This window comes from Hetaerina americana, unplaced genomic scaffold (assembly GCF_022747635.1).
Source record: "Hetaerina americana unplaced genomic scaffold, ioHetAmer1.1.p SCAF_8, whole genome shotgun sequence".
In the NCBI taxonomy this organism is placed as follows: domain Eukaryota; kingdom Metazoa; phylum Arthropoda; class Insecta; order Odonata; family Calopterygidae; genus Hetaerina; species Hetaerina americana.
The window spans coordinates 64168494-64196339 of NW_027287427.1; the positions used below are offsets into that span (position 1 = coordinate 64168494).

The 27846-nt window shown below is 37.1% G+C and overlaps 1 protein-coding gene across 1 annotated transcript; it reads right to left on the bottom strand.

Annotated features, from left to right (window-relative positions):
- Positions 1-1183: 1183 nt before the first annotated feature.
- Positions 1184-8675, bottom strand: LOC139697687 (protein HGH1 homolog). The gene is made up of 6 exons (XM_071596504.1): positions 8456-8675; positions 7893-8364; positions 5153-5274; positions 4841-5031; positions 4448-4581; positions 1184-2203 (listed from the first exon to the last, which is right to left on the bottom strand). Exons 1-6 carry the CDS (start codon positions 8538-8540, stop codon positions 2101-2103), a joined length of 1107 nt encoding a protein of 368 aa, XP_071452605.1. The 5' UTR covers positions 8541-8675; the 3' UTR covers positions 1184-2100.
- Between the last annotated feature and the right edge of the window lie 19171 nt (positions 8676-27846).

Consider the following 27846-nt stretch of genomic DNA (forward strand, 5'->3'; position numbering starts at 1 on the left):
TTATCAAACGATTATAATTAGTTTTAGTCTTAATATATAATTTATTTTTTAGTTATCCTTGCTGTCAATTGTGCAAACTGATAATTAGGCCTATCTTTGAAACTGCCAATACCACCCATTAGCGATTAAGCATAACAAATGGAAGAATGTAAATACACAATAAGGTAAAGTAAGTACAACAAGGTAAATAATAAACTGAGGAGGGAAACTAATAGTGCTAAAGAAGTATGGTTAAGAATACAGTAAAAGGATTAGGGAGGGTTTAAGAAAGAAGTCGGAAATGCTTGCTATGTGCAGAAAGCTGAAAGCACTATGAGGAAGTTAGAGGGTATAATCTACGCATACTATTTAAGGTATAGCAGAAAAATTACTATGCACTTGAACCAGGAAAGATTCGAGAAAGATGGAAAGAATGCATGGAGAAATCTATAGTATGCAGTAAAGATAATAGTACAGCAAGTTTAGACAAAGAGGGAGAAAATGATGTAGATGGGGATAGCATAGCACCATGCATAATTGATTGTGAGATCAAAAGGGGATTCAGGAAATTGAAATGAAATAAGGCCATTGAGATGGATGGACTTCCAATGGAACTAATTAGAGAAAAAAGTGGAAAAATAGTTTATACAGGTTTTTTCATAGCATTTATGAAGAAGGAATGTGGGCAGAAGATAATATTACAGCAGTGTTAGTTCTTATCTCAGAGAAGGGAAAGACAGCTTATGTAAGGACTACAGGGTATATCCCTACCTAAGGCTGGGTTCACTAACACTTAATAGCTTGTATTTTAAGTCAATTCAGATAAAAAAATGCAACTCTCCCTCCACCTTTTCTACAGCAATCTTTACCATTTGGGTAATCGTTAAGTAATCATTACATAAATGATAGTGCATGGGTTACCTAGGCCACATAGAGATTGAAGCATACAGCATCAGCTTGTATGCATACATGGGAGGAAACAGTTCCTGTTCATAATCTATAAAGATATATGTTCCCAATGCCGAAGCACTTACCATTCTCCAGTAGGTTTCAAAAATAGTATCTTAAGGCAGACATAACTTTTTGCCTTCAAATTTGGGATAGACAAATTTTGGGGTTCTACATTATAAAAATTCCAATCTATATTAGAAACTATTATGCAAGTAAGATTACAATAATATATTATACACATAATTAGCATTGATTTATTTTCTTTGAACACAATTCCGATTCTTTGTGCCAGTTAAGTCCAGGCAAAAATTGAAAATACAACTTTTAACATATCCAATCATTTTGATTCCTGATTAATTAAAAATAGCAATTTTCCACAAAAATAAAGTTTAATGCGACCGGTTTCAATGTTACTACATCATCATCAGGTGATGTAGTAACATTGAAACCAGTCGCATTAAACTTTATTTTTGTGGAAAATTGCTATTTTTAATTAATCATGATATTCCACCATATCACGCCTGAAACGTCTCTTTTTATTGATTCCTGAATCTAGACTGATAATGTGATTCATGTAATCATTGTTTTCTGTGTTAAAAATTACAAATACTGTATCACGGGATATTCTGGAAATTTGGATAGACTACTAAGCAAGATAAGTTCCCCCAGTGAAGTGGGAATGAGGCGCATAAATGCCTTCTATAACAAGCAGGAATGACAGAGTTTTCTCAGTAAAATACTTTTATATTTGTCTAATAACAACAGTGATATCTTTTATGAAAATTTACATATTAATTAACTAAATTTCTATCAAAAGAATTTTTCCAATATTTAACTAACAACAATGCATCCATATTCTTTGCATTTCTTACCCAATTTCAATATTTTAAAAAATCAAAGCAAAATTTACAAAAAGAGAAATAAGGCACATTGACAATTGCTAATTACTTCAATTCATTATTGTCCACAGTAAAATGCTTAATCAATAATAATTTACTTAACATACATGCAATCCCCATTACATGTGTTATTGTTAAAAAAATTGATTTACGTGTAGATGATGTTATCACTATTGAAGTGACCAGAAGTGACATCAGGAATCATGGAGAAACTTATAACATATATTTCATCACTTTATAAAAATATAAAACTGATAATGTTATAATGTTATTAATCTTGCATAAACTCTTCATCCATTTTCATGAACTTTTCAGCAAGGTCTGGAGGAACTTCAACCTGATCAATGATATCCTCTCCTATTTCATCTTCAGTCCTGAAAAATTTAACAAAATATGAAACATTAACATTCACCTATTATTATTAACAAATGCACAAGGCTGTTTATGTATTTGGTGGTTTTAGGCTCTGGTTTGTGAAAATTCATGATCAATGAATGAATAAACTTCGTATTTTTTCATAAATACTTTGTCGTACTACTACCGGTTTCAACGCATTGGTGGCATCATCAGGTGTTCTGGTATCAGAGTTTATCTGATCATGTTGCCTATGCTTCAAAACCGGTAGTACCGTGATAAAGATTTTGTGAAAAAATACGAACTTCATGCAGTCAGTACACATGCATGTTATTGGTATGCATGAACTGTCACATTCATATGTTCTCACATCAAAATCCCTAGCAATGCCCTTCATACTTCCATGTAAATTTTGTATAGCATATCATATTCCTCATATTCCATTTTATATATTAACTACTGATAATAAAAAAAATCTGGGGCATAATGGGGAAGCTATATTAATTCACGATAACAATTTAAGCAGTCTAAATTAGTTACTAAATTGATTTATTCAGTAAATTTTGCTTGTCAAATCTCATTTTATTACTAATGAACTAATTATTGGTTGAATGTACATATATATTATACCAAAATATGTATATGATATCATGCTTTCACATTAGAAGTCCCAAATGAAAGGCATATTGTTTCATTCCGCTAGTTGATTCATTCTAAGCTAGCTAAGATAAAGAGTTCCACACTTTAACAGCCAAACATTATCATTAAATGGTAGAGGCAGAAGTAGATATTTGCCTATGTATTTTTAATTTCTATAATTTAATGCACCACAAATGAAACTTAACACAACATTACAAGTTTCACAGTTTTGCCATAAAATATGAGTAATGCATGCAAATATCAATGAGTTGGTATCAAATACACTAAAGGCAACTTGATACGTGGGCAATTCAATAATTCCTAAGAAAATCCAAGAGATGGCACCCATAATATCGGAAAAGGTTACTTTTAGTAAGCGTCATCTCTCACTGGATCGCTGTTTAAGTTTCAGCTATATCCATCGCATGGTTCCACTTTCATATTCAATTGAAACAAAAAACTTTTGTCAATGAAAAAAAATTTAAAAAAAATAAGTTTTGTGAGATGATTTAAAATTTTTAATTAAAAGGTTTAAAATCGAAAGATATCAAAGTTGGATAAAGTTCATGGCACACCTGCTCGTGTGTTTCGGACTGTTTACAATTGGGTAAATGAGATTAAATGTGGCCATGCATCCACAAATGATGAACATTGTTTGGGATGTCCAGTGGAAGTAACTTCCTCCGAAATGATTGACAAAATCCACGATTTGATTTGGAGTAATATTTAATACAATAATTGAGTGAACTAAAGTTCAAAAAAATGTTTAGGCCACAGTTATATCACAAGGTAGAGTATTTTCAATTTTGACCAAAAATTGAGAGTGAAAAAAATATTTGCAAGATGGGTGCCATGTTTGCTATTGGCAGAGAATAAACGCAATGGCGCGGATGATTCAGCTGCCAATTTGGCAGCAATATGATACATAACTGTGGATGAAACATGGATACTATAGAGACAAAGGAACAGTCAAAACAATGGGTTTCTACGGGCTGTGAAGAAGGTGAAATTGGCCGACAAGCTGATTGCCAATGCTTTTTAGGATGCATGTGGAATCATCTATGGTTACTCACAAAAAGGACAAACAATAAATGGAGAGTATCATGGATCATTATTGCACAAGTTCGGTGAAGAAATCAGGAAAAACCAGCCATAATTGGTAAAGAAAAAATTTTCTTCCACCAACACAATGTATAAGTGCAAACCTTCAGTTTTGATAGTGAAAATTATGGAATTTAAGTTTGAATCATAAAAACATCCACCGAATGGTGAATAACCAGATTTGGCCACCTAAGACTTTCTTTTAGTTACAAATTTAAAAAAATAGCTCAGCAGAAAATGATTCACATCATGATTTTATAAAGTTGGGGGAAATGCTGGGAAAAGTGTATCAATCAAAATGGGCAATTTGTTGAACATAAAAAAAATCTACCCAAAAACATTTGTTTTCTATTTTTTTCTAAAGACTTAGTGAATGACCCATGCAGATTTACCAAGGTGGCAGCTACCAATGTAAATACCCAGTGCAAGTATGAACCACGCGATTCATGACATTATCTGCACTATTACTACAGAATATATTTCAGTATAATTCTATTTTCATTCCTAAAACTAAGAACAATTACCTTATTAGAATATCCACTAAATTTTCACATGCTAACAGTGCTTTCCTGTCCTTCTCCCATTTATGTAACTCTCGCAGAATCACGTACGTGTTGCAATCCCTTATCTTTACACGATTTTCACGGATAGCACACAGCTAGTTTGTTGATTAAGGCAACGAATAGAAGGGTTAAAAAAATATTAGGAAAAACATTATACAACAGAATATTTACATACTTTCCACATTAAATATATTATCACATAATACTTATTAAAGACATTGGCTTAACTGTTACAAATACAAAATTAAGAGTAGAATTACAACAGAAAAAAATTATACAAATGAAAAAATTAAAATGAGTGATATACATCAGTTATCAAAACTAAAGAATATTCAGCCATTTCATTACAGATACCTTAGTTATAGCTTCTAAAAGCATTGCTCTTATGTCTGGATCAGGCTCTCGTGACTTTTCAGGTGGTAGGTACTGTAACTCAAGAGGTAGCTTGTCATTATCCTCCTCATCAAATTCTTCAGGACCAGCAAGTGGCAATAGCAAATGCGGTAAAATGTCAACCTCCTTACTCAATAACCACTCATGATCATCTACAACAAAAATTAACTCTCAGGTGGCTGACTACATAATTTTCATGTTTACAAGACACTCATCTAATTGTCCTCTTCCAAGCATTAAATGATTACATTTACCGAAATATAAAATACTAACCTCTATCAAAACAGCAATTTCTCAAAGTGCCAACAATGCCTCCTCGTCTTATAAGTGAATCCTTGTATTCGGTGAATGGTAGCAATCGCTGAATGACACAACGCTCCCTATCAAGCAAATACCTTAAACAGAGGCACCATCGAAAGAAATGATCAAATCCAACAGATATAAAGCATAAAATCACAGTTATGTAGACATTCGATATGAATATAACAATGGAATGACTAAAGAGAACACAATAAAATATTTATCATTCAAATTAGAACGAGACCTGGACAGATATCACAATAGATAAGGAGAGCAGCAATGTAAACTATGAGGTGGAAAATGGATTTACAAAGCAAATAAAAAAAGAATGTTAGAATATGAAACATTATAAACATAACCTAAGAGAAATTGTTTTGAATTGTGACACATGTCAAATCTTAAGAGTCAAAAGCACACACACTTCTGACTAAACCATTTCTGTAACTGTTGTGTAATTTTTAAAGGGATGTAGAAGCAGTTACCATGGATTGGTTGTTAGGAAATTCACTTGTCTACTGCTCTTCTTAAGTGTCCAATAACTAATTCTAAAAAGATTCTCACTATAAAAGTGGTTGAAGTAAATGAAATTACTGATAGCATACCATTATATTATGAAGATAATCAGTATTAGATATTTAGAAGCTATGAAATATATAAGATCACGGTACTTATCATTAACCTGCATCATTATATTAAGCAAAGAATTGTGGTAAAATATAAGAAAGGCTACAACAGTGATGGTAACATTTGGAAGAAACTATATACTACTTATGTATTACACAATAATGATCAGATTTCAAGGGAAAGCTTGACCATAATTAAACATTTCCTAGGGTTTCATCAGAAACTGCATAAAATGTACAAACAGAAACTTCAGGGTAGTTATCCACTGATGTACACACAAATCAAGGTATCATACGGTTGACAATCATTCACCTAGATTTGAATTTGATCTGACAATGTCCAGCTTTGTCCTTTGGCGAATTAAGCTACTAAGGAGTCCATTTCCAGGGCGTATTTAAAAGAATCTAATTGAAACTGACAGTGGATGAAATGCATTAGTAGCATAACTAGGTAAAGTACTCTGCTTAAAATTGAGGGATCCATGTCTGAATCCTCATTTACGCAAATGATTTTTTGATAGAAATTTCTTACATTAATGTTAGAACATTTTCTCAAGCTTATCAAGAGAACATACAGGTATGCATGAGAATGGGATATGGAGGGCAAAAAAACTCACTATTAATCAGAATACTCAAATATTTTTAACCTAATGCTTATATCCAAACTAAAAAAAGATTTTTCCCAGCAGAATAGGACCAAAAATGACACTTTACAGAGGGTCATTTCGCTATCTTCCCAGTTTCCATAGTTAAAACGTGAAATTTGAAAACATAAAAATTGTCAATTCCGTGTCTAGTACAAATTTTACATCACCACATTTTCCAAAAACTATTTATTTTGATAATTTTCTGTTTCAATGCACTTTTATAACATGCTTCATTTGAATAAAAAATTATGCAAATTATACAATAACATATTTATGAATAAAGCAACTCAGTAACAACTTATAATAAAATAACTATACAATCATTACATAATACAACGTATAAATATACATAACATAATAAAACATATTCTATCTCAATTATGGGTCAAACCATGTCACATAAATCAAACCATGAAACAAACCACCCACCTTAGAATTCCATGAAATTCACTGTGGATATAATGCATATTGATTACAGCGGCTCAGTTAAATTAAAGCCTCTTACATGAAAAGATTTCGGAAATATGGGTATTTAAAGTTTAGATAAAGCCCCTTTGTTGCCATTAAGTTATCAAAATATGTTTAGTATTCCATAACTCAACTTTTGTTGAATGAAAAATTCTGAAACTTGAATCCATTATAAAGCATTGAGTGGATGTCTAAGAACTATCCTTCATTTCCCACAAAGTAAATTATTACCACAGTAATAAATTAATATGTGCCAAACATTCAAAATGCATCCATTTCAATTGACAGCATATACTGAAAGAGACAATGGTGGTTTAAATTTACAATATTGCTTTTATTGATATTCAATTAATGGATCCCTAATACTAGACTACAAACTGCATGATCCCTAGAGCATTTGGAAAACCTAAAAATGTGTTGTGTAAGTTACAGAATTTTTCACTCAATGCAAGTTGAGCTTTGAGCGGAATACTAAATGCGCCATAACTGCACTTTGTGGCAAAAAATACAGTTTTATTTACACGTATTACAGCCATATTTCTGAAATAGTTCCTTGAAGGAGGCTTCAATTTTACAGTTCCTGACATTAATAAGGGTTTTGGCTACAGCTATTTCATGGAATTTTGAGTAGGGTGGTTTAATTTTGTGAAAAAATGGGTTGATTTGACATAAACTGACCTTAAAATAAAGTTTGGGTATGGCTATCATTGTCATGTTGAATGAAAGAACTTGAGCCTTGAGTAGACACAGGGCCATGACAGAAATTGCAACATTATACCAACGGAAATGTCACATTACGGGTATGCTGATTACAGGTGCCTAATGTTGTGTAATAAATTAATTTCTGAACAGGCCACATACATTCAAATTAATCATATTTTACTTGATTGAATAAGTTTTGGCTTTACAATGTCTCGTTTCCATTACATCTTTATAAAAATTAAGTTATTATTGATAATTCATAACAGTGCTCACCTTCTCATCGCAGATAACTGACTTAAATTTGAGAAAACTGGGCCCAAGTAATTAAGATTGGCCCCTTTCTTATTGTAACCTATTTGGCAAAATATTCGAACCAGGGTGTCCAAGGAAATCCCCGTTTCTTCTATCCTCTCCAGTATCTTTTCACAATACGCTGAAGGCCGGGTCATATTAGATAAAACCATACACGCAGAATCAGCAAATCCCAACGAGGAGTTGGTAATAATATTCAGTAAAATACTGATTATTTCTTGTCTCTTAATTTCACCGATGCTTTCGTTTGCTGGAGAGTCTAACGCAGCCAAGATAACAGGCACGCTGCTTTCTTCGGCTGAAATGTTCACTAGTGACAAGCACGCATCTTTCGCCACAGAATCTGATGAATCGGTACATAGTAATATAATAAGTCTCACGATTGCTGGTGAAGAGACTATAAGTCGCCGGCCGTCTTCCGTTCCTGTCAAGCCTAAAACAGTGGAGCATACGGTTGATTTTATACTACTATGCACATAATCCAATAACTTACCATTCTTATTCCAAAACTTGGCTCAATTTACCTAATATTTGCATCAATGCCACGGCTTTCAGGTCCAGTCGTGAATCTAAATTTAAAAACGTCATTAGCTCATTTAATTCCTCCATCCTGTATTTTACGTACGCGCAAGTTGCATAAAACTAAAATCCGCCGTCTCAGGCAATTCGATTAAAAGCTGGCATCGCAAAAAATTTGGTGAATAGTTACAGTGAATATTTATTTACACATGCTCCCACGCTCACGCTGCCTGTTGCGTTAACTTAACCCACAGCCGACCAAACAGTAGAACCAACAGTCACATTAGATATAATTACAGGACATACACACGCGAAAGAAAAAGTTCATGGAAAGGAGAAATGAATTCACAAAAACTGTCATATTCGATCCAATATTTTACACGAATTGTCAAAGAAAGAACCGTCCTCTAGAAAATAGCACTATCATAGAACATAAAACTCGGCATATGAGCGAAGGTAGGGAAAGAAATTACGAATGACGATCCACTGGAAAGTATACAGAAATGGCCGAGATCTCGAAACACTGAAACATTTGCTTTTAAATTTAACATTGAATATCACAGATAGAAACCGCCCCTTATTGGACCAGACTCATGTCCTTTAGAGGGACCATCAGTAGAAAATACTGTTAAGGATATGTCTGGCACAATCTTAAATCAAAGTGGTCAGTTTTCTAAACGTAGGCTTGTTCATCCGCAAATTTAACTGATGTCATAAATTCCTCCCCAGTTTCCATTCCTACCTCCAGTTTATCCCATGCATTTTCACCATTTCCTTAACACACACTTGTACGTAAAAGCATAGATGATTTTGAATAACCCTGTCCACTACCAGCCTGCGGGGGTGGCAAGAGGTGCGACGGCACCGCGGTCCGCGAAATAGGGCCCCGCGGACGTCGACTACTAATACATACTGATTTAATTCGATATTCCTCTCTATCAGCAACCTCATTACTGCCATGCCATCACGCGTGCCTCTACCCTTTCTGAACCCAAACTGATCATCCCCAAAGTAATAATTTCCGCTACTCTTATGAATTTTTCTGAGAGCCACATCATCTGCGTACGAAATCAAACTTCTTTGTTCTGTCGTACTTACATATTGCTGCCTTTCCCTTTATGGGAATAGGAACTGAAACTCAATTGAGAAAGCTCTCCCTCATAAATTCTACGAATTAGGTAATAAAAACTCTTCCTCCCACATTTTCCTAAACCTTTAAGTATTTTCGCGGGAATATTATCTACCTCCACGTCCTTATTTGATTTAAATTCCCTCAATGCCGTTTCCATCTCTCCATCGAGTAAATTTGGACCTAAGCTATCCTCATTTACGTCATATTCTCTATCTACATCAGAGCTTGCTGGCCTAATGCCTTTACCTAATACTTTTCTTATATACATTCCTTCCATATTTCTTGGATCTTTTCCGATTCAACGAACATTTTCCTGACTCATCTTTGATTGTTTGCAATGAATTTCACTTTTTAATTCCTGACTGTCCCCTCACCTTCCTGTGTTACGCACCAATTATACTCTCTCTCCGGAAACCTTTCATTGCTTTGCACTGCGCCCTCTACCCGGGTTCTTTTGCTCTATTTTCTACCTGTCTTAATGTATAATCAAACTCTTTGTACTTCCTTCTACCCAACTATGTCTTTAAATTCTTCCGTTTCCTTCTCTCGTCTATCTTAAAATCATCTCGTCCGTGATCCATAATTCCTTTGTCCTTTTCCTATTTACTATTGCTATAGTTTCTTTTACGGCTTTCAATATATCTTTTTCGATAGGTTCCCATATTCTATTTAGAGTAACCAAAACTATTCCCTCACTCATGATTTTCTCTTCAGACAATTGATACTCATAACTATTCTTTCCTTTTCAATCCTATTAGTGCTCCTGCGTTCAATTTCCAAAACCATATTCTCTGTTTTATCTCTTTTAATTGGACGCTACACTTCACAATAACTAAATTGTGATCCGAGTCCGCATCCACTGCAGGGTAACTGTGCCTAATTCCTCATACGTAATGTTCCTGAATCTGTGCCTAGCCACAATATATCCTAGCTGACATCTTTCTGAATCCCCCGGCATTTTCCATCTATACCTTCGTCTTTTGTTGGATATAAACCAAGTTTTGGTGATGATTACCTCTGTCTCCCGCAGAACTCAAGTGCTTTCTCCCAGCGGTCATTCCTCGAACCAAATGGGGAACGGGATGGTGCGGTGGCGTTCGTACAATCTTCCCACCGAGAAGCCTCGGGTTGAAATCCTGAGGATAACAATTATTTTTCAGTGTCATACCGATCTATACTTGAGGTGCTTTGTGGAGAGCGCTTTGAGTGAGTACGACGTCCGTCGGATAGGACGTTAAACTTCGGACCCCTTGGGACCTCCTTTCCCATCCATCCTTAATGGCGCAAAACTCGTCCAGAAGGTCTTAACGAACGATCCACAGCGGTAAGAAAGAAAAAAAGAAAAATTTCATCGTGACGATTCTCCAACCCCCTTACTGCCTCAACCAGCAGTTTAATTCCTATTTCCAAAATTAAAATTCACCCTGCTATCAAAGAAGCTTACACGTGTACCCCATTGCGGGAGAGGGCAGACGATGAGGGTGTAAGCCAGCGCCTGACGGCATGGTGCATTCCTAGTGGCGGCGTTCCCCAGGTGACGAAGGAGGTTGGAGCGGCGGGTCCGAGGTGTTCCGGGCTGCGGGTCGTGGCTCATATTGGCGTCAACGATGCCATCGACCGTGGATCTGAAGAGATTCTGCATTCTTTCAGGGAATTGAACTCGGAAATAAAGCGGATGGGTGGTGTCTAGGGGGTTGATGTGACGCTCTCGATCTACAGCCTTGTCCCGAGGATTGATCGTGGACCTCTGGTTTGGAGCCGAGTGGAAGGCATCAATCAGAGGTTGTGTGCTTTCAGCAGGGATATCATGGAGTCCTTCCTCGACCTTCATCTGGCGATCAAATCGTGTAGGAACCCGCTGAACCGTTCTTTCACTACGTGTACACGTTTGAGGCCGCCAGGTGTGTAGCGCGTAGGATATTGGAGCACTGCAGGGCTCTTTTAGATTGAAGTGTAGGCCATCGTGTGGGTTAATTAGTGGGTCTCTAAAGTCCTCTTTGCCAAATTATGTAGCTTTAAATGAAGTGAGGTTCAACGCCAGCAGTAGTTCATTTAACACCAATCAGATAGCATCGGACGGAACATTTTATAGGGGATTATTTTATTTTCATAGGGGATTATTTATTATTATTAATAAGAAGATGATCCTCGTCAAAAATTCAAAAAAACCGTAATGTCAAGGGAACGTTAACTATATTGGCAGTAAATTGCCGAAGTCTAGTACACCAAGTCGCAGAATATCATCACCTTATTCAAAGCACAGGCGCAGGCATTGGGACGAAAAGCTGGTTTTCCACTGATATTGTCGACGGTGAAATTTACCCGAAATCCTTTTCCATTTACAGTAATGACTGAAAATTCAAAAAAACCGTAATGTCAAGGGAACGTTAACTATATTGGCAGTAAATTGCCGAAGTCTAGTACACCAAGTCGCAGAATATCATCACCTTATTCAAAGCACAGGCGCAGGCATTGGGACGAAAAGCTGGTTTTCCACTGATATTGTCGACGGTGAAATTTACCCGAAATCCTTTTCCATTTACAGTAATGACTGAACAAAAAAGAATTGGGGGTGGTGTCTTTATTGCAGCTAATAATTCTTGCGACAGCAGGGCTGAGGTAATTCCGGGTAATGGCTTGTAAAGCGTTGGGTACTCATTTAAAAGTCCTGAATCGAAAGGATTTATGTATGCGTATTTTACAGACCGCCAGTCGACAGAGACAATTCAATACTAGAATTAGATTAGCAAATCAAAGGTTTTTTTTATCCGAACATAAGGATCGCGACGTTATAATCGGTGGAGATTTCAATGTCCCATCTATTGACTGGAACACAAATAGTTTTAAAACGGGCGGTAAAGACAAATTTATCTGTGAATCGCCTTTGAATTCTTTTACGTAGAACTCATTGAATCAACTTGTCACTTAACCAATTAGGGGTGATAATATTCTTGGTTCGTTAGCTACGAATATTCCCGAAAAATTCTTAACAATAGAAACTATGAGTATAAAAGGAATTAGTGACCACAGGGCAGTAAATGCAAAGTTTTCGCTTCATGGGGTCCGAAATAAAGGGCGGCATAAAAGGAAAATTTACTTGTTTAATTAAGGGAACTTCAATGGCCTAAAGTGCGGACTAGAGAATCAATTTAATAGTTTTAAGAAAGATAGTAGTCACCGAAATACTGAGGATTCGTGGAATCACTTCCTTGAGATTACGCGCTCAGCAGTCAACAGGTCTATTCCCAGTACATTTATAAAAGGTAGCACGGAACCTAGATGGTACAACGCGGATGATAGAAAGACATTACGACGTCAAAGGCTACGTCATGTCAACATGAAAAATATTAGGGATGATATCTGTAGTGACAAGAAGAATGAAATTACTTATGATTGCAAGCTATCTAGAGCGAACGCCAAAAATGAATTTCGGAAAGCATTAAGCGAATTCTCAACGGAAAAGGTTAGCGGAAATTTTTATAGAAAATTTCAGGGAAATAAGTCAACTGCCAATTCGTTTAAAAATGATGAAGGCGAAAGAGTAAGCAGCAGTTTGGAAAAGGCTAACTTATTAAATTCCTTCTTTCAAAGCGCCTTCACCAATATCTCACCGAATACCTCCGATATCTCACTAAATCATGCCGGTCAATCGATGCCCAAAATTGAAATCTCATAAAATGGAAAAGAACATTTGCCGAAAAATATTAAGCCTAATAAATCCTCCGAACCCGATGAAATACCCGCTTGTATATTCAAGGATCTAGCTTCGGACTTTGCGCCGTATCTAGGAATAATATTTAAGTAGTCACTGGCAGATCACAAGGTTCCCAGGGATTTAAAAACGGCTAATGTAACAGCAATATTTAAAAACGGAGACAAGAAGGAACCGAGTAATTACAGACCTATTTCCCTCACATCCATTTCATGCAAGGTTATGGAATACATACACGTAGTTGCTAGTACGATCGTGAGATACCTCGATAATCAAAAGTTATAAATGAAAACGCAGCACGGTTTCCGAAAATGTAGATCCTGCGAGACTCAACTTACACTTTTTGCTCATGATATTCTTATTTTGGAAGAGATCAATATTCCAGTGGATGCAATTTTTCTAGATTTTAAGAAAGCCTTCCACAAGGTACCTCCCAGTAAACTACTCGCAAAGCTGGAAACATCTGGCATAGATAAAAATATCTGGAGTGGGATAAAAGACTTTTTGAATGGTCAAGTACGAAGAGTAATCATAGTTGGAGTTAGCTCAAATACAGTAGAAGTTACTTCGGATGTTCACACATGGGAGATTAGCGGATGTCCCAGGGAAGTGTTATCGGACCTCTTTTATTCCTACTTCACGTTAACGACATTGACTCCGTAGTAAGATACATTTATTTGACGAAGATGCAGTTGTTTACCGTGATATCCGTGATTCCGAGGACATGGCAGCTTTATCAGATGACTTTAATATTATACAATGCTGGTGCGACAATTGGCGATTAGAATGAGATTTTTAAAAGTGTGTTGTGAAGAATTTTTGGAAAAAGAGCAATTTCCTCCCGAACGCCTACTGCATTGGGAACGCTGAAATGGAATGTATAGACTTAACTAAATACGTAGGCGTTACCCTCATTTATGATCTCTCCTGGGTGAAACACATACGCTGAATATGTGGACAAGCTAACAGAAAATTAGGATTTATTAGAAGAGTCCTGGGTAACCGTGATAAAAAGGTTAAAGAGGAATGTTATATGCCGTTGGTTAGGCCTCATTTAGAATATGCTGCAAGTATATGGGATCCTCACGAAGTTGGATTAATTGCCGAGTGGGATCGCGTGCAGCGTAGAGGAGCTGGATTCGTGAAACTTTGATATGATAAATTTAGTAGCGTATCCAAATTATTGGAGCAGCTAGGTTGGGAATCACTCATGGAGCGAAGGTTCAATTACAGCTCGAAGCTCTTGCATAAATTGGAAGGACGTCTCTTTAGCAGTGTCCGCAAACGCTACCCTCTTTGTAGCCTGTCCTTATTTATTTCTTTTCCACCCCGAAGAGGATCATTATCCTATAACGGGGTTTCCGTGTTGTTATTGTTATGTTTATATATTGTTTATACTCTCCTTACAATCTGTACTTTGCAAGACGGAAATAAAAACCTTTAAAACTGAAAACTGAAAACTTTAGCAGTGATGTTAAACATGTATTATTACCCCCATCGTACTACGGTAGGAAAGATCATGTTAATAATATTTGAGAGATTAAGTGTAAAACAGATAGATTTAAGATATAATTTTGCCACAAACGATAGGGGATCATAATAACATTGTTCGACCGCGGTAGGGGCATGTTCGGTTAAAATTATTCTGGTGTGTATTCATCCCCTGCCACACACCCAAAGGGTGGCTTGCAGGGTACATCAATAGATTAAAAAAATAATAAAAAAATAAATAAATAAATAATAATTAGGTATTTAGTCTGGCTGCATAGAATCACGCCAACTTGAATTCATTTCCTGGCCTCTTCATAATTGATTTCTTTTTCTGACATTAACCTTTCGAGATATTTGAGCTGACTTGTTCTTTTCAAGCTGGAGCAAAGCAGAAATTCGTTAGCAGCAGTCTCTTTCATTACTAGCATTTTGTCCTTTTATTTATAAGGTGTCAAGTTGGACTTCAAATTGTTATTGAATATTAAGTTCATTTATAAATGCATAATACACTGAAAAGTATAGACTAATTAGGTTGTATTGGAACTGGAGCGAATTATTTCGAAATTGAATAATCTTCATTATTTTTTTTAACTTCACAATTTTTTTAATTAGCCATTTCCATTTATTCCCTCAAATAAAAATTAGGGTACTTATAATACGCAGTAGTATATCAACTCGACGTGCATTATAACAACATGCTCATTCATTCCGCAAATTAAAAATATACGAGTAGGCTGGGGCAAAACTAGATGTTCTCCATAGAAACGCTCTCTATCTTTGACACGGATAGGTATCGCTTAGCAAGACATGTTTTAGTTTTGTCTAATATTCTATTGATATGTTACCCAATATGGAAAGAAAAAAGTTGGACGTGCCTCTTAAACATTAGTCGTATTTATCTATGGAAGTAAAAGGGCACTTTTACGTCGTTTTCATAATCGCGGTCGGTTACGTTCCACGAATTTCAGTCTTATATGAATCATGTAGGTTTAACGATTGTTCGGCATGATCGGACCACTAAAAATAGTGTTATCAGACAGAGAACGTAATGTGAGAAAAAGGAGAGGATGAATATCAAGCACCCAGTTTGCAAAATATGTATTTGACGCAATTCACATTATTATTGTATGGTCACACCGTAGTGACTTTGAAGAGACTGTAGGCAAAATTATGAAATATGTTAATAAGTGCAAATAATACCTGGTTACATGGTCTCATATTTGGTGCAATGAATTCTGTTGTAGCTTCGCACAGGCAATTCATTCATCAAGGGGCTTTGCCACGGTTTCATTCATTCAAGGTATTATAACTATTAAAGGAAGATTTTGGATGCCTTCCCTTAAGACTATGTCTTGCTACAACGGCCTTCAACATCCCACAACCTTTCAGATTTTCCTCAAACCACTTGTTTTGGATTTTTAAGATTTCCCCTCGCAACCGTCTCTTCTCATTAAAACTCATACTTAAAATGAAAAAAATTTCACAGAGTCAAAATCATTCGCCTTGACTGGGAATCGAACCCGGATCACTCGATGTCCGGCCGAGTGTTTCAGCCAGTTAGCGGATGACTCCATTAAAAGTTGCTGTCGCGGCATCACCCGCAAATTCTTGGAATCACATTTAAAACTTAATTATTCGTCTCCATCGCTGTCTACATCTCTATAGAAGGGACCATTAGGTCTCAATTTCGCCCAAATAAAGACCTCTGTCTATCCATCTCTATTCTTCTCCGCACCTACGTTTTAACAGCAGCGCCATAAGATAACAAAGCATCGAAACAAGGCTCTGTCATCCTCCGGGACCTGACTCACCTGCGAAATTCTGCCTAGCGGACTTATATTCATCAGACTAATTAAACAGGAAAAAAATCTAAAATGATAATTATTGATTTTTTGAAAGCAATTCCTTCTGAGGATGTAAAAGCATATGCCTGGAATTTTGAAATCTAAGTCGTTGCCAACTTTGTAGAGTGATAAAATTCCTGATCTAGGGTAACTGATAGAATCATTTATTATGATGGAGTTTAAATTGATATGTGAGATAGCTGTAACTGTTCTGGCGTTTTATTTTTTATGTTCAATCGGTAACATTTCCGAGGCTAGAAACATCCCATCTTTATCGCACGTTAGCTCTTGAAGAATTTCGTACCCTGAGCGATGAGTGGGCAAACTGGGAAGAAAAATACAGTAAATTTCACGGTGAAATGAATCTTTTCATGCATTAAAAAACACATACACGGTCCATCAACCGCCCTCACAAGAGTTGAGCATCATCCATCATTATCAACCAATTCCCGTCCATGAATGTGTATTTTCCCTTCCGTACCCGCGGCACACATTCGAATAAAGTTTCACGCGCACCTCCCTACACTGCAATTAACGAAGCAAATTAGCTCGACTGGCTGGCGCAAGATGACGCCCGCCATCGACAATCACAGCTCCCTTGAGAATCTGTTAGCGCCGTAGGCGTGACGGGGCACGCCGGTGGTGGAGTGGGTGGGTGTGTTTCCGTCGGGCGGGAAGTGGGGAAGATGAGAAGGGAAGATGTGACGAACGGTTTGTCCCCTTGCGCGGGCGTGGTTTTTGTCTCGTAATTGGCAAAGGCGGTAGGTTGGGGGGGGGGGGGACGGGAGGTAAAGTGGCGGGAAAAGGGTGGGCGAGGAGTGCGTCGGGCGCCATCTTGCTTTCAGCTCCGTGCGAACAAAATACGGCGAGCAACCCTCATCGCAACGCTTCCTTCACGTTACCCTGATATTCACATGAAAACACGGGTTCGCTTAGGGATTAACCTCTCTCTCTCACTCTGTTATCACATCCGCTACAACGCCAATAGCTGAGGGACCAAAAACCTCTCGACTAAAGTTCTGTAGGTACACCATTGCGTGGGAATTTTCCGCGTGAAAAATTATTTCATCCATTTCGCTATTCCCGAACATTAGTCAAGTACTTCAATCAATTGCATCCTCAAACAAGTCAACTCCAAGGTCGATCCCGAATCGGATTCCAGGGCGAGCGTCGATTAAAGCCAATCGATTTTCACGGCGAATATGTACTCATTTGCGAATTCTTTCGCTCATAAACTTGAGTATGTCACTATGGCTCCATGATTTTGCATCCATTTCGCGAATATCTCTAAAGAAAACTCCGCGTCGTTCAAGTGATCCACCTCTTCATTGATACGACTCGTCAAAGAGTGATATACGCTGAATTTCAACGGCCGGCAAGTACGGCAGTACTTTGGAATTTCAATGGTAACAGAATGAAATTAATTTCAAATAGAATCGATATATATTCGTCTTAAGGTCCTTCATTTCCATAAAAATCTTTAGCACACACTTTGCATATTGTCACTGGTAGTGCAGAACTTCTCAATCTACATAAAGAAGAGGATGAATACCGATAATACCAAATATGGTACATAAAACTTGCACATATTACACACCACCTGAAAATTTTATAAATACACAACTAAGTATTTTGAAAAGGTTGCAAGTCATTAATCTTTTACGACTGTTCATTCAATCCACCATAAGCATCTCGTCGAGTATGTGTATACTCTTAACTCATAGTTTCTCCAAGTTTCATCAGTGACTAAATTTTATCTTTACAACATTCTTTTTATGCTGATAGTATAAAACCTTCTTAGGTTTTAGTGTATGTATATTATAAGATATGATTCGCTTAAATAAATAAACTCTAATATCCATAATTCTTGCAACCCCAAAGCAATTAAAATTCGTCCCATTAACATTTACACGTCCGGAAGTGTAAAATAAGTGCTTATAATGAAATTATGTTCACTTAAACGGAGAAAAAACAGACAAAATAATGTTCCGAAAATTTAGATCTGTCCTTAATTATGAAATATCATTTCAACTATGTCGATATTTATAATGTTATTTCAATATACTTTTGAGTGAAGATCCTTTTACTGAGAAATAATTTTAATATATATCGATTAGAAATGTAGAACCTAATGCTATTATGAAAGTAGTGCATCAAGACAGTGCCTTCCGGCCAATTTGCCACGGCTAACGCGTGCACATCAAGAAAGCCTATGATACTCTACCAATGTGAGCTCTTTCATATTGCACGTATCCCAATGAAATTATACCACAAAAAGTCAAGTTTATGGCGAGAATCGAAGTATACACGTCATCATCACGAATAAGCTGAGAAGCACTTTCTGAAGCAAAGTTCACATAAAAGAGTTGCCACGCATAGGAGTCTAATTATGCGTCGAGTGCATTCATCCATTTAAATCTAAATGTTCCGGATGTAACTGATAAAGGGGTAATCGCTTATTTTTAGCTCCGAGCATTAAATGAATTATTTATTCGATTATTAATGTTGGTGGGGCAAATATTGACAGATAGTGGGATTTTGAAGCCGTGATCGAAGGGAGTGTTTCGAGTGAGCAGGGTAGAGGAAGGAAAAGAGCAGTTATTTTCAGACAGTGTGAAGGCAGACCGAAGTACTGAAGAAATGCTGTGGGCCAAGAAAATAGGAAGTCCTCATGATACTGAGAAGTAAACAGTCGTTAGAAACCGGGTAGGAACAGTCGTTGCCTACTTTAAGCTGGTAGAACACTTATATTAGAATTAACAGTTTATTTAATCCTTGAAAGCTTTTGCAGCTACATCTCCATTTGTCTGCCAGAGAGATCTTTGGAAAGTGGGTTACTCACCATTCGCGTTCAGACAGTCACCCATTCAAGTCAAAATGCATCTAGAAGAGGAGTAGACACGCGGTAAGGGATTCGGTTCTACCGGTTCCCGAATGCCTAAACTCTTTTGTTTCCTTACAGCGTGTGCTGTGACCCGGACAGAGAACGGTGAGTGGAGACGTTGAGAGTAAGGGATCGCGCCACCATTGGTGGATTACGTCAGCCGACGCCCACACCCTTTATGACACGGCGAAAAACCATCCCTTTCATCTCGGGGGAAGAGCTCCTCGCCGTCAGTCATCCGAGATCTTTGTACCCTCGCGAGATTGTGCGCAATTTTGATTCGGGCCGAACGTTACATTCCCCGTTCGCCAGGGATAGTAGTGCGCCCTTTTCAACATTTGCTCACGGGGCGTTGCAGTCGTATGCGGTCAAGTTTGCCCTATATCTTCTGAGATAAATTCGGGGAAAGCATATAAGAATCGCGGACTAAAAAAGAAGGGACTACATTCCAAAAATATGAGGATGGCTCATTATCGAGCAAATTCACACAGGCACATGCAAATATACATGCACATACATGAATATATGTCACTGCATCAAATATTACGAGCCAGAATAAAAGTTTCTTCCAAGCGCCACCTATGTTTCCCTTATTTTTTAATATATCCAGGAACCTCCTAACCGGGAGGATGGACTAACTTTGTAGATTCCACTAGAATTCTTATTTTGCACGACCATGGTTTCGTAGCAAGGCAACATCATCAGGTGAAAAATGTAGGATTATATATATATATATATATATATATATATATATATATATATATATATATATATATATATATACACACACTTAATAAGAGGAATCTGTAAAGTTAGCCTTCCCTCATTTACGCCCAGTATGAAATACATGCACTTCCACCAAGTAATGCCTGAGACAGTCTTATACCTTAAAATACCCTTTTTCTCCCTGTTTCCTTACCCTTTCCACATGGTGCTTGCACCCCCTGCCACATATATTTTTGGTGAAACGTTAGGTATTTGTGTGGATGTAGCTCTTAAGTAGAGGAGGAGAAAAACTTCCTATTATCCACCGTTTATTTAACCTATGGATGCTTCATCATGTCTCTCCAGTTTTTCCAGAGAATGAACTATAAGAGTTATTCCAAAAAGTCATGCATTGAACAGACTCTCAGTCACGTGGTCTTCAATGAGAGCCAAGGAACTAAATTGAAAGGGTGATATGTTTTTTTTTGCCTTATTTCTGTTCAGTAGATAGACCTATACTTAGACGAAGTACATTTCAAGCTGAGACCATGCACTAATACTTTAAAATGAGTGATATGTTGGATTTGTTTTGGCTTCCGTTTGAAAAAATAGAATAAGGTACACCCGCTAATGTGCTATAGCTCTCGCTAAGAGACCTGTAACTCTCCTATCGAGAGTTTTAGCTCATTGGGTGCATCAAAATATGTTTTCCATTAATATTCCCTTATCCCTTGTAAGAAAAAAGATTAGCAAACACTAAAAATACTGCCGAATAGCAATAAAAAATTGGTTTATTACAGGACGAGAAGGACGAGGGAGGTTTGAGTGGATCAGAGTCTGATAAGTGAGGTTTGGGATGGGATGGACGTGTGGGAAAAAATATTGATGGCAAGAAATAATAGAGCAAAGACAAGCAAGTGTCAGGCAAAAATTGGGGGACTTTAAGAGTAATAGGAGAAGCCGATTTGCAGGGAAAATGCCATTCAACTGACTTTCGTAACAATTTGAATCGTTCAAAATTTCTACAAAATAGACTTCGTTTAAAAAATTCAGAATAAAACCATAAATAGAAGCTATAGTTTGATAGAAAACAGAGGGAATAAAAAGAGAAGAATATGGGTTATTTGGCAAGTGTGGCATGGAATATAACTTCCACAGACACACTTATTTTCATAATTAATAAAATATTTTAGGTTTCCCAAAATTACCTGCCAGTCTGCCTGATGTAAAAGGAATGGTTACAAACTGGATATATCTAATTTACATCAAAGAAAATACGCATCCAATTTCCACACTTCCTTGAGACTAAATATTAATTTTATAAATGTGAAGGGACTGTAAAAACCCATTGAACTTATCTTTAGGGAGTGGAGTACAGATTTTATGGGTAAAGTTATTTTTGTAAACGGTAGCTTTAAACACTTCTTTGTTTTCGTATTGAGGAACGGTAAGAGTCGGGTGGAAATGAGGGCACCTTGTTTACGGTAACGCAATGATAGCAGCTCGTCAATTACTAGATAACTACTTCCCTATATTTGAAAGAGGAGATACTTGAACGTTTGTTTACGCAAATTTCTTTGACAATTCGATCACAGAAAATTTGATGCTACGTAATGCGGGCATGCACCATTGAGTGAAGATGAGCAAATTCGTGAGAACGGTGATGATCAAAACCTTGGGGATAATGACGTCCTTACTTTGTTTAAAAAAGCAAAGAAATAAGTCGTATTTATGTTCCAAAGTTTATATAGTCAAGCCTCAAATAAAAAAAACGAAATCCCGTTGCGACCTTGAACGGAATAGAATGACGAAAAGTATTTAACATGATTAAAAATGGGTAAAAGTGTCTTTCACTTCCAGTCCATGCAGAAATAACGCCGTCAATATAAAAAGGTGGTCAAATATAATTAAAAATGCCGATGGGTTGAAATAAAATGATTATTATTTTCTAGGTAATGCATTGCGTTGCCAGTCAAAAAAGTCGAACATATCACAGAACAATGTGTTTTGGTGTAAAAAGTTCTATGAATATACAAGTCACTGTATTTTTATATTCTAGTAGCTTTCCTACAATATACTTAGACTGTGAAAGTGTTGCTCCCATTGAGAATTTAATATGACAGCTTAAATTGGGAGTAAAGATAAAAAAAATTCACAAGAACTCTTTTTCCTAAAATAAGCTAAGTTTAACCCGACCGAAAATCAAGAAAATAATAGTTAAATCATGAAGTAATTGCCTATATACTAATTATTGGTTCATGGAAAATAAAGAGAGCGAAGCATCAATCTCCAAGAAAAAAAGAAGTGAGTACTAATATTCTTTCTTATCTCGCTGTTTTCCTCAGTTTTTATTGCCACAGAGCATAATAAGCACATTATTTTCTTTAAAATTAATTTGTTTCCTCCCACGGAATTTCAAACAACATCCTATCATGTTAAGGAAAATACAGTTTCCAGTGCAACATGGGTGAAATATTCGTTCTGGAATTAGGTTTATTAACTTTTAAATATATGTAGTTATTTATTACTATTAGCAAGAATTGACTATTATTAACCCAAAGGAAATCGGAGAAATTTTAACATATCAAACAACTGTATAAATAAATAAATAAATAAATAAATAAATAAATATATATATATATATATATATATATATATATATATATATATATATATATATATACATAATATTTTACTTTCTCATATTGATACAATCTAATCAGAAATCTGCTCACCCGACAATAAAAGTATAAAAGTGAGCATTTCCTCAAAGAGTTAATATTAAGGAAACAGATATGAGAAAAAGACATAATTGAGTGTTAAATTGACAGATTACCAACTTCTCACATTTTCCTAGATCGATATTATAAAATGAAATCGACCAAATTACTTGAGACACACATACGTTCTCACACTTTATTGCATGATTAAGCACCAATTAAAATTGCTTATTTTGAACGAAAACCCGTTCCTAACAATGATACTGATAAGTATATCAGCTACCATCTTTGATTGAGTTATGCTTAAGAAAAAATGTTACGAAAGATGATTTTAAAATGATAGCACCATTAATTTTTCAAGCAGGAAATTTTTTGAAGAATTAATCGAGAAAGAGAGAGAGGGTGACTTCCGGTGGCATGATGTTTAATTAGGGAGCTACGGGCAGCACTCATTAGTTAAGATGTCATAAATTCAATACCCGGAAAGTATTGGACTCAAAGCTGGTCTTTCGCGCCATAATTAAAACCCTCCAGCATATCGGAGGTCCACAAAGACTCATCGAAATCTGGTTGTCGTAAATCCTGCTCACGGAACCCTGAGCCCATCCCGACCCATCCCACGCTCCTCAGCATAATCCCCTCCCCAAGTACATTTATTTACCCGCCAAAAAAATACAAGGAATGAAAAATAAGTGGAGCGAAGTGTAGCGTGGGCCACTCACCGGGGACCGACGCACAAACTCTCACACAAGGCGCGCACTTGCCCACGGAGGCCTCTCTCTCTCTCTCTACGACTGAGCCGCTCCCCCGAATCTTTTCACTGCCGCGCCATCAATATGTCACCCTAATCTTTGCGAATAGCTCCTTATCCGAGGAAGGGGCAGTCGCCATTGTTGTTTCATTGTACACGCACGAAGAGGAAGTGTCGGAGGGCGAGTGTTCGATGTGTCCCTCTCCAAGCCTATTTTTCTCCTCTCTCCCTCTCTCTTTCTCTGGGATACTCTTAACCCCCTCCAACGCTCTTCTCTCTAAGGGGTATCTCTTTTCTTCGTCCTCCAACCGCCTGTCTCTCCCAATCCCTTAATTTATGGTCCATCCCCTTCTCTCCTTCCTCTTCCCCCATCCACAACCTCTTCCATATTTTTCGCCACTCACATGTAATTCCTTTTTTTTTCTTGGCGATGTTATTTTTCCGTGCGATCGGTTTTTTTTGTTAAGAGATGCGCAATCGAAATATTTTTCAATCGAGCTTAAAAATTCATTTTATTCGATAAATATAGTATGTGGTAATGTATACTTAAAAGTGTATTTCTATATTTTGTATGATTCGTTGATGCGTGTCACGTCTTTTGGTGCGTATTCAGAATATTATTTTTAACCATTTCATTCCTTCCACCAAAGAATGTGGTCGTGTTACCGGAAATACTTATTCTCGTGCGTTTCGATTTTTTTCCTCACTATATTTTTTCTTGTGTTTGTCACGAATGTGCCACCCAACTGTTAAATCGTTAAGCTTTCTCTTCCGTCTTTGTATATTTATTCGTCATCACGACTCGTCGCCAGTCGTAAGATTACTTTAACTTATATTACCACTCAATGCTTCCATCAGTTAACCTCTTCAATTCTGCGTGTTTCTTCTCTTTGAGGTCTCTCATTTCTTATATCATGTATCTCGCCAAGGGATCTTCCTCGGGAGTTCCTCCCATTCCTTCCATTCATCAGACCAACACGCCTATAAATGAGAGAATTAAGGTCGTTCCTTTCTCTATTCAAAGAGTTCATTACTCCTTTTTTCCCTTGAGCCACTTTGCAAGCTGTTACATTTTCCATTTGATGTACATCATGAGAGTCACAAGCATGATTAAAGCTATTAAAATAGACTGATGAAAAATTTAATATGGAGCGCAGTACATTTTTTATGGCTTGGACGGTGAGTCATGAGGCAAGAGTAAAAGCATAGATTGGGGGAATTTGCAACGTGTGTATGGAGAGGAATGGAGAAAATAAAGTGAACGGAACGGAAAGCATACGATGAAGTTCTGGTCAGGGTAAGGGAAAAAAAAGGATACTGGGAGAAATACGGATAAAGTGCGAATTCAGGATACAGGAAATACTGAGAGGAAATGAAACCCTGGAGACTATTTTTAGAAGTGGGAATGATGGAAAAGCGATGCAGGGGAAGGAAAAGAACAGGCATTTTGGGTGGAATTAAGGGGCGTTGAAAGTCTGAAGAGTTAAAGAATGACTTATTAAAATACGGGTTAAGGATATTTTTTGTCAATTAAGTCAGGCCTTAGGGGTTCAGAAGTGTGTACAGCTAAGGCCAATCATACACCTGCCATAATCCGGAAGGTTATTGCTGATAATTCTCTTGTTTCCCCACATTTTCAATCTTTCAGATGTTCTATTTTCAGCTTCTGCAATTTCCTTTCTTAAACACTATAGACAGATATATGTTTCAATTAAAAAATCAATTGCAATTTATTCAAATTGTTAAACTGCGAAAACTTTTACGTCAATTGTCGCTTTTAAAACTATCAATTCCACTATTTCTCACCCCAAATTGTTAATCTTGTTTTAATGAAGGTTCACATTCCTCCATGTATTTAAAAAAAATTGATTTTGCACCTTACTTCCGGTTATATTTTTAATCCAGTGTTATTTAACCGCAAAATAAAAATGGTAACATCGCATGGAAGGTTCTGAAGTCTCGTTATTGCAAACACTGAGCGTAAAAAATAATCATGACCATCGTACTCTATATCTCTCTCTGCTTCACATCACCTCTTTCCTTTAAAGCCGCCCCCTTGGACGAAAGCCCTCCGCGCACACGTCCCCTCCATAGATGTCAGATTATGTGGCGTCCGCTTTCGATAGATTACTGCCATTCCTCATTAGGCATTAGGCTGCGGGGGGAGAGGGTTGGGGGAGGGGGACAGTATTTCGGGAGCCGCGGGCAGCATCAACAATCTCAGCCCGGAAAACTCCGGCTGAAATGGACGCGAAGATATGAGGAGTGGGATTTTTATGTGTCACGGCGCACCTCGGGTTCGTTTAATCACTCCACGGCTCAACGACAAAATCTCCTCCTCAGCAGCTCAATGAATTTTTACGCCTTTACTTCGCAACTAGACATTCATCGCCTATATAATAATTACAGGTGACAGATATTAATTCTTCGGTTCGTTACGGGCCCCGAGGCTGGGAGGCAGTATACATAAGCTGGAATAAAAAATACGTCACATCGAGGGGAGGTTGACTAAACGTAAGTAGGTATATAACAGATTTATAAAAAAGTTTTCCTTTAATGATGTATCAGAGGAAGCCACTAAAGTGTACGTTGTCGAGGCGTCCTGATAGGTGGACCATTCGGCTGCTAATCCAAGGATCAAGTCTATGAACAGGGGAACGGGATGCTGAGGTAATTATGAACTGGCTTCCAACCCAGAGGGTGCGATATCGAATCCTGGAGGCTGCATATCTCTTTCAGAGGTATCCCGATTGCTGCCCGAGGTGCTTTGTGGAGAGCAATTTAAGTGAATCCGCCGTCCGTCGGGAGGGACGTTAAGCTGTAGACCCCTTGGAGCCTTTCGTTAACAGCAGGCTAATGCCGACGTCGGGTTTCTCTCCACCCTTCCTTCATTCCCATCCATCTCTAATGGCGCAAATTACCTCGGCTGTCGGTCGACTCCCCTAAAGCTGCTACTCCTACTACATCATGAGTTATCCTAACTCTCTGGTTTCATAACTAGACCGTTTAAATACTTAATAGTCTTTGAACAACGAAACACTTGAAAGGAATTACGAAGACATTCGGAGCTTCAGGTTACGATGCAGAAATTCTCTCTCGAAAGTGGATACAAAACTATCCAATGAAGACGCTCCTTATCGATAACCGCTAAAAATTTATTAATTTAATGATAAAAGGGAAAAATAATGGAAAAACCCAATATCTCCATCTAGTATAGCAACAATATTTTTACTGCCCATGTGATAATTATTGGTCCCTTCTGTGCTCCATTTAGCTTTCTTCATAGATTTTTAAACTACTCCACGTAAAATTTATCAAAAACTGTGTAGAGCTTGAGATTTTGCTTTAATCGTAACCAGTAACTAAATTTGTTTTAATCAGTACAATACAGTCATAAATTATCTGGGTAGTTGATCCAGTATGTATTACTACAGAAATGCTCTCCATTTTTATGCGAATTTATCTTAAATATAACGACAAAACTTCAGAGCATCCAATCTTGAAACATGATTGATCTTAAAGGATGTGGAGTGACATTCGTTGCTCAAAGTAGAGAATAATAGACTGACAACTATTATTAATTTATAAATAATAATACATCGGAGGACAGCTAAAATTAATCAAAGTGATTGCCATGTGGGCTTATTTTAAAACCCCCCGAGAACGTATAAGAAACTTCATGGATAACAGAGAAGGGAAGTAGGAGAGAAAGATAGATTGATGAATGAGACGCTAAGGAAGTGCGAAAATTTCTAGCGCTACATAGGACGTCATCCCTAAAGAGGAAATTGAATCGCGGACTGCCATCCTCACCCAATTCACACCAACACAATGACAATTAAGTATATAAATCTTCCTCCAAGGAACCGCCATGCCGAAATATGACCGCTGGTTTCAGGGTGTCTCATGTGCGTTGAAAGAAAGGCCTTCTACTTAAACCAAGAATAAGACATGAAACGTAATGAGAAATACAACGAAAAACTTCTGGCGCATCTGCTAGCTGATACATGTTATCTCTAAATAATTCAGAGATGCATATAGGAAATTTCTCATCACTGTACGCGGGGGAATTAAGTAGTTTTCTAGTTGAGAATGTACAAATAGCTCTTACTTTCAACCTTGAAATTTCCCTAAAAATTCTCTCCAGTCGATTGGCT

Excerpts from the sequence above, each read along its gene's own strand:
- LOC139697687 (XM_071596504.1), bottom strand. The coding sequence starts at position 8,540 with ATGGAGGAATTAAATGAGCTAATGACGTTTTTAAATTTAGATTCACGA. Across the intron at positions 8,365-8,455 it reads GGCATTGATGCAAATATTAG|GCTTGACAGGAACGGAAGAC; the intron begins GTAAATTGAGCC and ends CCACTGTTTTAG. Across the intron at positions 4,582-4,840 it reads TTTTAGAAGCTATAACTAAG|CTGTGTGCTATCCGTGAAAA; the intron begins GTATCTGTAATG and ends TCAACAAACTAG.